The sequence below is a fragment of the Marmota flaviventris genome, chromosome X, assembly GCF_047511675.1.
Source record: "Marmota flaviventris isolate mMarFla1 chromosome X, mMarFla1.hap1, whole genome shotgun sequence".
In the NCBI taxonomy this organism is placed as follows: domain Eukaryota; kingdom Metazoa; phylum Chordata; class Mammalia; order Rodentia; family Sciuridae; genus Marmota; species Marmota flaviventris.
The window spans coordinates 26,162,446-26,177,486 of record NC_092518.1 but is presented as its reverse complement, the minus strand read 5'-3'; the positions used below and the strand labels follow the sequence as shown (position 1 = coordinate 26,177,486).

Sequence of the window (15,041 nt, the reverse complement as noted above, 5' to 3'; positions counted from 1 at the left end):
TGACATTAAACATAAATGCAAATGACAAGATTGATAGAAGGTGTTGAGTTTGAATAGTGGACTTGGCACATGCCTTCCTTTAGAAAATATTGGCTAGTCTTATTCTTTGCTGAGTTTCCTCTGTCTCAGCAGAGTGTGTATATCATTACTTGGGCTGTATCCCATGCCTCTCTATTATCCCTTTTTACAATGTGATATCAGTGTCTGACTTACAAGCACAATTTTGAATGATGTATTTGATTTCTTACTCACTAACCTAATGTGGTCCAGATATTTCTCTTAGTATCTTCAAAACCATTGACTCTTAATTTGTAGCAATGTAGCATTGAATATGCGCATGTGTGTGTGTGTGTGTGTGTGTGTGTGTGTGTGTGTGTGTGTTATTAAGGTATTTTGTAATGGTAGGTTCATGAATTTTGAATTGAGTTTCTTCATTTAATAAAATTTATCAAATTGTGGTAAAGACCTACATTTGGAATCCAAACAACCTGGTTTTAAATCTCAAAACCACCAAGTACCTTTGTGACCTTTGTCAAGTCACTAATTTTTCTAATCCTGTTTCCTTATCCTATTATTGTCTGTCATCCTGACCTATTGCAGTGAAAAATGCCACAATGCACATCAAGGGGTTGGCAAATTGACTGACACTAAGTGCCCAGTAAATAATGGCAGCTATTATTATTGCTACTATATATGTAGTAGTAGTTGTTGTGATTGTTGTTTCAATACTGCCATAACAGCAGGCCATATTTTTTTCCTAAATTCTCATTAGGGTTTAACTTTGAACTGAATTTCAGGCACAAGCAATATTAAAAAGTACCTAGTTAATGGTATCATTAGATTGGATGTCATGTACAGTGTTGCATGATGGATTAATTCTTCATAAATCACCTCTGTAATCATTTACATACTCTGAATAATACCCTGGTTTACATATCCTATCTCAGAGGAAACACAGTAGAAGTGTGGCAAGAATATTTCCAGATACTAATCCTGGTTCCTCTGAACTGCACTTCTGTTATTTAGTAAAAGAACCACTTGGTTATCCCTCTGTAATCCTTTAGCTCTGAAATAATCTTTCACTGAGGGATAAAAAGATTATAGAATGCACCAAAAAAATTCACCATCCATGCATTGACTTAAATTTTATGTTTAAAAATAAGAAGTACAACACATTTAAATGAACTAAGAATGATAAAATTTTTAAATGTCCTTGAAGCATTTGTGCATTCAAGAACAAGAAAAATGTTTTATCCAGGTTAAATCGCATATCTCATTTTAAGGTTGAATTTGGGGAGGTAGCCAAAATAGATCAATTTCATCAGTGATATAAAACTGCTCAGTGATAGAGTGTGCCCTCTGGAAACATGCCAGCTATTTTTCTAGCGGTTTTGTGGTTTGTTGAATTGCTGGTTTCACTATGTATATGTAGCCATTTGATGACTTATCTCAGTTTGAATTGTCAAAATCATGGTTCCAAAAATACACACAGCTCATCCAACTGTTTCCTCATAAAAATCATTTGCCATTTCAATGAACATGGGCCCCAAATACAAGCATTGCAGAGCATTTCTTGGAATCTAGAATGTGCTCAGCATTTTATATTCATTATCACATGTAATCTTTCCAACCATCTTAAGGACATATATTTTTACATTCCTTGTTTTACAGATGGAGAAACTGAGCACAGCATTTGTAAATAACTTACCTAAAATCAGAAATATAATAAACTGGGTTTTACAGAATGGTTGTGAAGTAGTCAAAGCTATAGTTCTGTATTTTATTAGGAGGTAATAGAAGTTATTACTAGAGATTTCCATTACTAGAAATTGTCATTAGAAATGAGTTTCCTGATGTTTTCCTGGATACTGTAGGAGTAAATCAGTTAGTCAGTTGTCTCTCCTCATAGTTTTACCTTTTCCTTCTCTATTCTTCTACCTTTAATGCATGATCAATGTTTTTAAGGAATGTAGGCAACAATATCGAATTCTTTTTCACACAAAAGAACAGTAATAAAACCCCTGAAGTGTATGGATAGTTTTGAATAAATTTTAGTGATGTTTATTCTGAAAACAATGATAAGTTTTTTTCACTCACTCATTTCTATACCTTTCTAATAATTATTTTATGCCCAGTGGAATAGAGAAACATTATAAAGACAAAAAAATGAAATAGGATTGAAGCATAGGCAAAATCTCTTTCTAGCTGATGATACTGATATCTCCATTCAAGAAAAGACTGCTGTCTATCTTCTTTTTCATTTTTATTGGCTCATATAAGTTATACATAACATTAGCATTCATTTTGTCATAATTATAAATGCATGGAATGTAATTTTTCTCTAATGTAGTCCCTAGTACTTCCCCTTAACCTCCCCCTTCTTCTTCCACTTGTACCCTTTCCTAAACTCTGCTGATCTTTCTGCTGTTTACTTACAGTTTTCTAAAATTAGTTTTTTAAGATATATGTAATGGTGAGATTCACTGTAGTATATTTATATAGGTAATATAGGAAAGTTAGGTTAGACTCATTCTACTCTTTTTCCCTTATCTCATCCCTCTTCCTTTCCCCTCCTCCTTAATTCCCTTCTTCTACTTCACTGGTCTTTATTTTGATGAAATTCCCTGCCCCTGTTTATGTTCTCTTTTGTTCCTCATCATTTTAGACTACCTTCCACATATAAGAGAAAACATTAAACATTTCACATTCTGGATCTTATTTCACTTAGTATTACAGTCTCCAGTTCCATCCATTTTCAGGCAAATAACATAATTGTCACCTTCTTTATGGCTGAGTAATACTCCATTGTGTAAATATACCACATTTGATTTATACATTCATCTGTTGAAGGGTACCTATGTTGGTTCCATAGCTTACCTATTATGAATTGAGCTTTTTTAAGCATTGAAGTGGCTGTTTTGTTGTAGTATGATTTTTTAAAAATTCTTTGGGATATATACCAAGAAGTGGGTTAACTGGTTCAAATACTGGTTCTATTCCAAGTTTTTAGAGGAATCTTGACAGTGCTTTCCAGAGTGGTTGCCCCAATTTGGAGTTTTACCAGCAAGGTATGAGTGTACCTTTTCTTCCACATGCTCACCAACATTTATTGTTACTTGTAGTCCTGATTATTGCCATTTTGCCTGGAGTGAGATGAAATCTAACTGTAGTTTTTATTTGCATTTCTCTAATTGCTAGTGATGTTGAACATTTTTTTCATGCATTTGTTGGCCATTTGTATATTTCTTCTTTTGAGAAATATCTATATGTAGAAGATTGAAACTGAATCCCTATTTCTCAACTTGCACAAAATTAAATTCAAAGTGGATTAAGAACTAGAAATTAGACCAGAAACTGAGCAACTTCTAGGAGAAAATGTAGACCCAACACTTCAACATGTTTCACAGGAACCAACTTTCTTAATAAGATCCGGAAAGCACAAGAAGTAAGACCAAAAATCAATAAATGCAATGCTATTGAATTCAAATCTTCTGCACAGTTAAGTAAACAAGAGTATGAAGCAAGAGCTTACAGAATAGGACAGGACCTTTGCTACCTGCTTCTGAGATAGGGCTTCAATATCCAGAATATATAAAGAACTCAAAAACTTAACACCAAAAAAAAACAAATAACTCAATTTATAAATGAGTGTCTTTCTTGTACTCATATCTTTCACAAAAAATAGTTCCAAGTTTCCTAGAAAATGTGCTATGGCATGTATAAACTGGCCACACACATATGTTCTATATGAAATTCTATGATGATAAAAACATATTTAAGAATGTTGAAACTTAAAGCATAACCCTCTCTATTGTCTCTTTAACTGTAAATAGTTTGTGAAAGATGTTTTAAATTAAGTGTCTTTTATTCCAAGGGTTCTACTGAAAATGAACAAATGTGGAATTCAAGCAAGTTTACTCTTTCATTAACTCACCTCATCTGAAATCCTAGAATCATTTCCAATTTTGTTTCATGAACTGCAGAAAAAAAATAATTTTGACCCAGAAGAAATGTGCATGTGTAAACACAAACACACAAACACATACACAGAGATATACATACATACAGTATGCAAAACTGAAACAAGAATTTTGAAAATAATAATAATCCTTAGTATAAGTGAGAGACTCTTATTTTAAATTTTAATTCTAAAATATTCCTTGTCACAACCTACAAATTTTATTTCATAAATCACTGATAGATAATAAATTTGAATATAAAAAACAATGGTTTATATAAAGAAAGAATTGTTCAGAGCCGAAATGACAAGTTTGATCATAATTTTGTATATAGTAAAATGTATGTATATATAGTTGATGTTATGGATGTAGATAATTAAGTTATTCATATTTTTACTCAGTTTATCCATGCTTTTTTTTTTTTTTTTTGAGAGAGAGAGAGAGAGTTTTAATATTTATTTTTTAGTTTTCGGTGGACACAACGTCTTTATTTTTTATGTGGTGCTGAGGATCAAACCCAGCACCCTGCGCATGCCAGGCGAGCACGCTACTACTTGAGTGGTCATCCATGACCAGTCCTGGTCATCCATGTTTTAATGTAAATTTAAGAAGGTTATCTGTGAAAAAGTTTTGTTTTATGAACACCTTCAGACAAATCATTTAGATGTCTTTTAAAGTACATGTGTTTAAAGAATATGGCTTTTAAATTTTTCTCCAAAATGTATGCCTATATTAACTATCAGTAAATGTTAAAGTATTTAATTTTTAATTAAATTTGCACAATGGTATAGTGTTGTATAAATTGAATTATATGCTTTTTACAATTTATTATTTAGAGAAGATATTTGAATGCAAGATTTCTAATGATTTTAAAGAACTCTAAAAAAGACACTAAATTTAGGTTCAAATCTGTAACAGCTTATTTAAATCATTGAAGCTTATACGTTTTTGGAGTCATTTTTCTACAATAATTGTCTGGTTCCAGAAATCTGGGCAGTGACTTAAACAGATAACCTTGGGGCAGGATATGTTTCAAAATAGTTCTTATGTAAATAGGAATCTAATAATAATTACAACTATAACAAAATGTATTGTGTTATTATACAAAGTCAGGCATTCTACCAAGTACTTTATATACTCTTCTTTAAATCTTAGCATGATCTTATTAGGGAAGAAAGTATTACTGTTCCCATTTTATATATCAGAGTTATAGAAGGGCTAAGTAGCTACCCAATATGATAAGACCTTAGATCAGAGTCAAGATACAAACACCCACTGTTTACCTCTAAAGCCCCTGAGGTTAACAACCACATTCTACTACTGCCATAATAAATATCCACTTCCTCTCACTTGTAACCTAGAGAAGGCAGAAGTTCAGAATTGGATTGAAGTGTTTTTAATTTAGATACAAGACTGGTTTCATAATTTGTAGGTCCCAGTTAAAAATGAAATGCTTGGAGGCTGGGGATATGGCTTAGTGGTAGGCACTTGCCTAACATGCTCAAAGTCCTGGGTTCAATTCCCAGCACTGCCGGCCCCCCCCCAAATGAAATGCACAACTCCTTATTCAAAGAGTAGGAAAAGAGTATATTAAAATTACTAAAATATAAAGCTGTTTATTCCATGCTCCCTCTCACTTTTCATGGTGTTTATTTGCTATTTAATATTATAGTGAATAAAGACAGTCAAAAATTTAAAGTGTTAAGCTGGATTTTACTGTTCATTGTTATATTGTGCAATTTCAGTTGTGAATGCCATTTTAAGAGGGTTTAACTCATACAAAAATCACCAGATTGTATAATTTGCATCTCATTGCTAGAAAATGTATATGTATTCATTCTTACCAGAATGTAGAAACACACAAATTAGTTGTTTTTATTTTACTTTTTGAAATGCTTATATTCTAGCAATACTTCCTCTTTTCAGCTTACTGAGTAAGCAACGACTGAAATGCAAAAGGAACTTTGGGTCCTTTAACTTTTTCTTTCTGTGTGATCAGTTTCAGTTAAGTTGCTCAAGCAGGCAGGTAGCACATAGAGGAAAGGACATTATAGGGGTTCTTGGTCTTTTGTGTTTTATTAGAATTGCCTTCTTTCTGCATTTCAAATAAGGTCTGATTCAAATGGGAAGCATGATCTACCAGGGACTGGGGCTCTGAGTGCCCTCCTTTACTCGGTTATAGACATAAAAGTCTCATCTTCTTTTCTCTTTGAGTCTTGTTAAACTTAAATACTGTGAGTTCACCAGACTTCTGTACTCAAGGGGCATTGAAAACACTATATGTACAAGGAGGAGACACACATATTGCATGTATCTCCTCTTCTCAAATCCATGCTTCCTCATCCCATTGGACTTCTCTTTAAAAACCCAAGTACTAAGACAAAATTATTAAAAAGTTAAAAATAGCAACAACAGATAAAATAAACTTAGGTTCCTTTTTTTGTAGTTGTAGATGGATAGCATGCCTTTATCTTATTTGTTTTATTTTTGTGTGGTGCTAAGGATCAAACGCAGTGCCTCACACATGCTAGGCAAGTAGTCTACCACTGATCTACAGCCCCAGCCCAAACTTGGGTTTCTTTTGAATTCAGGGTCCTGCGGTAAGTACACAAGTTCACAATTGTGATTCCACCTAGACACATCTTTTTAGGCTACCATTTTAACTTTTCTCCTTAATGCTTACTTTGATATTGACTATTAATATTTCAAGATAAAAAAGGATACACTATGGAATGTGTAATACATTACCGATCCCTTTGGGATCCCATGTGAATAATTCTCTATTTGAGATACTAAAGGTAGGTGATTTTGACTTACCAGAATGGCCTATTTTGGACAGTTCTCTATAAACAGGAAAGGAGTACATTGTTTGATGAAAAGATAACTCTAACAATTGCCACTATGCTTTGTCATCTTAAAGGATTTAACAGTTGGGGGAAATTTACAATTATATTGGTTTTAAAACTGGAGAATTTATCATAAGAGCACAATTAGGTTGTTGCTGGCAGCTCAGTTGACTAAGGCCCACCATTGAGGTGGTCTAGAAATATAAGACAGTCATACCAGGGGGAAAACCATCAAAAGTTGAATTTCCAGGGCTGGGGTTGTGGCTCAGTGGTAGAACACTATCCTAGCACATGTGATACACTGGGTTTGATCTTCAGAACCACATAAAAATAAGTAAATAAAATAATGTATATATTAAAAAAAAGTTGGGTTTCCTCTAGGCAAGAACATAAAATTTCCAAATAGCTCCTGGAAATTTTATGTTGCCTTTTGTTTCATTTTCTTTTTTTTAATTGGTTGTTCAAAACCAATAACTCTTGACATATCATATTTTGTTTCATTTTCAAAATCTCTTGTTAGGATCCTGTGCTGGCTTGCAGTAATTGGGGTGCACACAAGACTCCTTTCCAAACACTTTTTCAATATTCTTTTGACTCTGTTTAACTCCATGAACTGTTTGCCTATGTTCTTTACTTCATCATGAAACTCTTAAATACAGTCATGATTTCTGATGCCCAGAAACCCGTCATCAGTGCATTTGACTCAAAGAAAAACTTATGTAGACTTTTCTATTTATTCAAATATTTTCCCTTAATAATTGTCCTAAGGTTAAAACAGCATGTAAGTCATCCCAACAGATATCTTCTGATGCTTCATGGAATTGTTCTCATAGTAGCTGAATATCAGCCAATGCATGCCAGGTTTAGAGGCGAATGCTGAATTGTGTAAATGACCCTGTCTCTATTGCTTGGCTTTGGGTGGGGAGTTTTGGCCATTCAGAAGTCCACCCACTCCAGAAGAACCCTTTCTAATAAAATTTCTCCAGTCAATATCCTTTCTTCACCTTAAGCACCTTTGAGCTAGATAGTAGGTTAGGGGTTGTAAGATCAGTTTTATGATAACCTTTTAGCAATTCCTTCATAAGAGCTTAGATTTTTTCTTTAGAGTATGGGCACTTTGTACTGTTTATACTTAGCTTTAGGATTCTAGTGGAAATTTCAAGAAACATATTTGTAACAGTTTATATTGGGAAGCACCTATTTCATAGCAAGAGTAAGAAATTGTCTTGCTAGTTAAGTTATTTGTCTCCTGGAAATAAATGCTAAAGTTTATAAATATTTTTATCCTGTTAGAAGTTTTAGACAAGTCTTCAACATATTTTTTAAAAATTTATCTTCATTTCCTCTACACACACAGTTATTTTCTTATTGATACTTTTACTGTTCTGTGAAGTTTTGGAAATATTTTCTTATACAAGGTCATCTTGGAAGAAATGTTTCCTTTAAAGCAATTCCAAATACATGTAAATATAATTCCAGTAATGTATGTGTAAAATATTTTAAATATGAACTGGAAAATATAACCTATGGATGAAATTGCATAGCATTTTAAAGGCAACCTATAAAGATCATATACTAATTCACTCTTTATAGTAATCCAGAAGAGCATTAATAAAATGTTAATTTAGTGTGGATGCCAGCTGTCATTTGTGAATCTGTGTATTTGTGAGGATGTTAAAATGCAGGCTTGGTATTGTATGTGTCTGCTGTTCATGTCTCTGATAATGCAAGTGGACATTTCTAGCATTTAAATATTTCATTCGATTTATCATTTAATGTACTGGAACAGTCTGCAAAGACACTAATTGTATAACACCCAATTTATTTTATTGTTTAGCATTTGGAAGCTTCTGAAGAGAAGTCATTTGGCAGTTCATTGATGGAGACTGAAGTAAACCTGGACAGTTACCAAACAGCTTTAGAAGAAGTACTCTCATGGCTTCTTTCTGCTGAAGACACGTTACAAGCACAAGGAGAGATTTCGAATGATGTAGAAGAAGTAAAAGAACAATTTCATACTCATGAGGTAAAACAAAAAGCATTGATTTATGAAATCAAGCACATGACTTATAATGGCAAGTCCCCCTTTCTTTTTCCTCAATTACTCTATAAAAGAGCATTGTAATTTGTAAATATAGTTTCATTTTGAGATGGAAACAAATAATGTTTATGTGCTTAGGATTTCATCAGCCAGTACTTGAAGTTCTCTTTTGGAGAACAACTCTCCAAGGGGTTAAGATCTGGTTTGCCAATGACTCCTGTAAGAATTTAAAATCCCAGCCCCCTTATGCCAAGGCAATAACAAGGGATAATTCTTAGGTATGTTGAAATATAGGTATGTTCCAACAGTTATCATCAAAAATCATAATTCTGAAGTATACCTCAGAATACCTGAGTGATAGTGGGTTGTACTACCTTCAGAGGGAGACTTCAGGAAACTTCTCTTCTGAAGGAAAAGCCCAAGATAATATGCTTGCTTGGCTTCCTCTCCTTCCTACATTCTTTGTTGCTTCTTCAGTACTCCTGCACGTCCTTCTGGGAGCTCTTTCTTAATAAATCACTTGCACTAAAATCTCTCTCTCAGGGTTTGCTTCTATAGAAAGTGTCCTAAGATAGTAACTTTAATTCATATTAAAATGTTTACAGGGCTGGGATTGTGACTCAGTGGTAGAGCACTTGCCTAGCAAGTGCAAGGCCCTGGGTTCAATCCTCAGTACCACACAAAAATAAAGAAATAAAATATTGTGTACAACTACAACTAAAAAAATAAATATTTAAAAATGGTTTACAGGGCTGGGGTTGTGGCTTAGTGGGTAGAGTGCTTGCTTAGCATGTGTGAGTTACTGGGTTCAATTCTCAGCATTGCATATAAATAAAACAAAGTCCATTGACAACTAAAAAAAATGGTTTACAGTTTCATTTGAGATTGAAATGCTGCAGGGTGCCATGGCACATGCCTGTAATCCCAGTGGCTTGGGAGGCTGAGGCAGGAGGATCGCCAGTTCAAAGCCAACCTCAGCAAAAGTGGGGCACTAAGCAACTCAGTGAGACTTTGTCTCTAAATAAAATATAAAATAGGGCTGGGGATGTGGCTTAGTGGTTGAGTGCCCCTCAGTTTAATCCCTGGTACCCCCTCCCCCCAAAAAAAAACCCAAAATTGAAATGGGAACATACATTTAATGAACTACAGGTTTAAAACTCAAAAAATAAATCAAATTCAATTGCATAAAGCATTTATTATAATTGTTAACTTTTTTTTTGTCAGGGATATATGATGGATTTGACATCCCATCAGGGACGAGTTGGTAGTGTTCTACAGTTGGGAAGTCAGCTGATTGGAGCAGGAAAATTATCAGAAGATGAAGAAACTGAAGTACAAGAACAAATGAATCTCCTAAATTCAAGATGGGAATGCCTCAGGGTAGCTAGCATGGAAAAACAAAGCAAGTAAGTCTTCATTTATATTTAACTAACAAAAATAGCAAATTTATCCAGATAAGATGGCACATGTCTGTTATCCCAGCTACCTGGAAGACTGAGGCAGGAAGATCATGAGTTCAAGGCCAGCCAGGGCAACTTGGTGAGACCCCCCCCCATCTCAAAATAAAAAGAGCAGGCTGGAGTTGTGGCTCAGTGGTAGAGCACTTGCCAAGCAGGTGTGAGACACTGGGTTTGATTCTCAGCACTGCATATAAATGAATAAAATAAAAGTTTATCAATATACTGTGAAAAAATTAAATAAAAAGAGCAAGGTTTAGAATCTTACTATTATTTTGATGCAGCTTGGTGGCTTAGGCTGGATTCTCAGTTTGTTCTTAAGGCTTGTGGCTTTTCTTCATGAGACATTATAGTTGGATTGTCATGTCAGTAACTATGGGTTTTCAGTTTTGCAACAGAAGTGGAGATATCACATAGGTAGACTGTTATCTATAGAACTATGCTTTAAGAATATCCAACATTTTGTCATAATGAATGTAGAAGGCACAGATGCATACACAGGAATCCATGTACATAAAATCACCTATTAGCTACAGTTGACAGGAAACTTCTCTTCTGAAGGAAAAGCCCATGAAGATATTAAAGAGTTACTCATCTGTCTATGGAAATCCTCTTGAAATAAAAAAAAAAAAAAAGTTTCTCAACTGCATTTAGAAATCCTTATTCAAATACAGTATGACTATGAATTATTTTGAGATTTTATATTGACTTAATAAAAAGTTTTTGAGACCTTTCTGAAAATAGCATATTTCTTGTAAAGGTAAAAAGCAGATTTCATCATTCTGGATGTGTTGCTTTGATTTATATTGTTAGGTGTGTGTATTCATGTAGAGCCTATCGAGACAAGATAGATTTATTTTTAAATGAAAAGAAATGAAGTGCCAACTGTGGATTTGAATACATTAAGCTAACAAAATTGTCCAAGTGCCTTAAGTTTACTTAGCTATTATTTATAAAGATTAAAAGCTTTAAAATAGGACTAAAGAAACTCATTAGATATGCTGGGAGGATTGCTATTCCAGTACTAAATTATAGTATGACAAAAGGGAGGGGAAAAACACATTTTTAAGCTCATGTCTTCTTGAAAGAATAGTAAGGCCTATTTAAGAAAGAATTTTCAAAACTATATCAATATTCCAAGCTAAGAGATATTAGTCTATGCATATTGGCATGTTTTCCCTGCTGAAATGATTGCAACTAACCTTGGAGGTGAGAATTATAATAGTTATAAGTATTGAGTTTGCCTCCCCCTAATACCCACAGGTCAATTTATTTACTTCACTCATTTATCATCATAAATCATAAGATACAGAACCACCTACTTGTGGTCATATGCCAACTGTCTACAAGCTATAACTTCTTTTTGCAATGATCTATGTGACTTAACTAGAGTAACCTCAGGGGTAAAAAAAGTTAAAAATTCAATCTCCTCTTTTACTGACCTTCCCATACTGATACTTCAGTGTTCTCTTTTGAGAACTTCATTTTTCAATATTCTTCAGGAAACTAAATACATTTCCCCATTATTCCTGTGCTCCCTTTTTTCATTAGGACTAACAACATGGTATTAATTATTCATACTAATCAATTAATTAATTGCAGTGTGAGAATGAGTTGCGAGAAAGATAATTCCAACTGGAATTGAAATTCCACGTCTTCTATTATTATAACATTTAAAAAAATTTATTTCAAAAAATCCCCTTGTTAAAGGGACATCTATCATTAGATGATACCCAATGTTCATACATACAAAATGTGTATGTGATTTTCTCACCCACATCACAATGGATGATAAAAATCCTAAAGTGGCAATAGTACTACTTAAATAAGTTCAGCATAGAAATACCTTTGATCACAGGAAAAATTGGGGTACTTTTTTGTGTTAAGATTTTTAGAATGATCATCAGGAATGCAAGAACAACCTTTTAGTCATCATAGCTTTCATGAAAACAACTTAAGAGTATTAAAATTGAGACACTAATAAGGAACCCCTTGTAAAACATAGTATTTTCTAGATAATTACTTTGAATACACATACACAAAATTTTATTTAAACAAAGCAAATTGAGAAATACGAATGTTACAAAAGAGGTGAAAGACTTATACAACGAAAACTACAGAACCCTAAAGAGAGAAATAGAAGAAGATCTTAGAAGATGGAAAAATATACCCTGTTCATGGATAGGCAGAACTAACATCATCAAAATGGCGATATTACCAAAAGTTCTCTATAGGTTTAATGCAATGCCAATCAAAATACCAACGGCATTTCTTGTAGAAATAGAGAAAGCAATCATGAAATTCATATGGAAAAATAAAAGACCCAGAATAGCAAAAACAATGCTAAGCAGGAAGTGTGAATCAGGCGGTATAGCGATACCAGACTTCAAACTATACTACAGAGCAATAGTAACAAAAACAGCATGGTACTGGTACCAAAACAGGCGGGTGGACCAATGGTACAGAATAGAGGACACAGAAACCAATCCACAAAACTACAACTACCTTATATTTGATAAAGGGGCTAAAAGCATGCAATGGAGGAAGGATAGCATCTTCAACAAATGGTGCTGGGAAAACTGGAAATCCATATGCAACAAAATGAAACTGAATCCCTTTCTCGCGCCATGCACAAAAGTTAATTCAAAATGGATCAAGGAGCTTGATATCAAATCAGAGACACGCCGTCTGATAGAAGAAAAAGTTGGCTACGATCTACATACTGTGGGGTCGGGCTCCAAATTCCTCAATAGGACACCCATAGCACAAAAGTTAATAACTAGAATCAACAAATGGGACTTACTCAAACTAAAAAGTTTTTTCTCAGCAAAAGATACAATAAGAGAGGTAAATAGAGAGCCTACATCCTGGGAACAAATCTTTACTCCTCACACTTCAGATAGAGCCCTAATATCCAGAGTATACAAAGAACTCAAAAAATTAGACAATAAGAGAACAAACAACCCAATCAACAAATGGGCCAAGGACCTGAACAGACACTTCTCAGAGGAGGACATACAATCAATCAACAAGTACATGAAAAAATGCTCACCATCTCTAGCAGTCAGAGAAATGCAAATCAAAACCACCCTAAGATACCATCTCACTCCAGTTAGATTGGCAGCCATTATGAAGTCAAACAACAACAAGTGCTGGCGAGGATGTGGGGAAAAGGGTACACTTGTACATTGCTGGTGGGACTGCAAATTGGTGCAGCCAATTTGGAAAGCAGTATGGAGATTTCTTGGAAAGCTGGGAATGGAGCCACCATTTGACCCAGCTATTCCCCTTCTCGGTCTATTCCCTAAAGACCTAAAAAGAGCATGCTACAGGGACACTGCTACATCGATGTTCATAGCAGCACAATTCACAATAGCTAGACTGTGGAACCAACCTAGATGCCCTTCAATGGATGAATGGATAAAAAAAATGTGGCATTTATACACAATGGAGTATTACTCTGCATTAAAAAATGACAAAATCATAGAATTTACAGGGAAATGGATGGCATTAGAGCAGATTATGCTAAGTGAAGCTAGCCAATCCCTAAAAAACAAATGCCAAATGTCTTCTTTGATATAAGGAGAGTAACTAAGAACAGAGTAGGGTCGAAGAGCATGAGAAGAAGATTAACATTAAACAGGGATGAGAGGTGGGAGGGAAAGGGAGAGAGAAGGGAAAATGCATGGAAATGGAAGGAGAGCCTCAGAGTTATACAAAAGTACATACAAGAGGAAGTGAGGGGAAGGGGAAAAATAATACAAGGGGGACAAACGAATGTCAGTAGAGGGGGCTGAGAGAGAAGAGGGGAGGGGAGGGGAGGGGAGGGGGGATAGTAGAGGATAGGAAAGGCAGCAGAATACAACAGACACTAGTATGGCAATATGTAAATCAATGGATGTGTAACTGATGTGATTCTGCAATCTGTATATGGGGTAAAAATGGGAGCTCATAACCCACTTGAATCAAATTGTGAAATATGATATATCAAGAACTATGTAATGTTTTGAACAACCAACAATAAAAATTATAAAAAAAAAAAAAAGAAATACGAATGTTTGTGGATAACTGAGAATTTGATGCCACTTGTGCTAACTTTGTGCATGTTCATGCATAAAACCTGTTAAATTCTATTAAATGAGATAAGGCATCATGCAAATTTTGCTGGGCCTTATTTTTGACAGTATTGTGGGAGGAAACAAAAATCTGATTAGGAACAAAGGACATTGTCATTCAAAAATATTAATTCTAGATTTTATTTAATGCTTTAAATTAATATCAGCAAGTTTTTTCTATCATAATCATTATACTTATGACTAACTTCAGTTTGGAGCATTACATATTATTATCAAACATATTATTGATTTAGACAAGTAAATTGGTAGTAATCAAAAATGCATTAGTCTATACTTCTTATCTCTCTCTTCCAAAGAAAGGATGTGGATAGACAAGTCAGAAGCCATTATCCCTGCCTAAGACTAGGTTTAGGGATGAGAGGAATGATAATTATGTTTTCTCTAAGCATATTAGGTATAACTGAAAACATGCAGGAGTGCTTAAATTGATATAACAAAAGTAAAAAAGAAAATTTGAAATAAAGATAAGCTTGCAATTAAAATTTAAAAACATTTATATTCAGCATTTGTTAATTTTATCTACCAATATATTTACTAACAACAAATTGTTTGATATATATTGTGATATATGTAATATATATGTATATTAATGTACATATATA

The 15,041-nt window shown here is 34.0% G+C and overlaps 1 protein-coding gene across 7 annotated transcripts in view; it reads left to right on the top strand.

The window, feature by feature from the left end:
• The window catches only part of Dmd (dystrophin), a 2,062,171-nt gene that overhangs the window by 529,969 nt on the left and 1,517,161 nt on the right, over positions 1-15,041 (top strand). For all 7 annotated transcript variants that reach the window (XM_071606751.1, XM_071606753.1, XM_071606749.1 and 4 more), the window contains 2 exons: positions 8,643-8,831; positions 10,071-10,252. In XM_071606751.1, the coding sequence (XP_071462852.1) occupies positions 8,643-8,831; positions 10,071-10,252 (371 nt within the window). The remainder of the gene's footprint in view (positions 1-8,642; positions 8,832-10,070; positions 10,253-15,041) is intronic.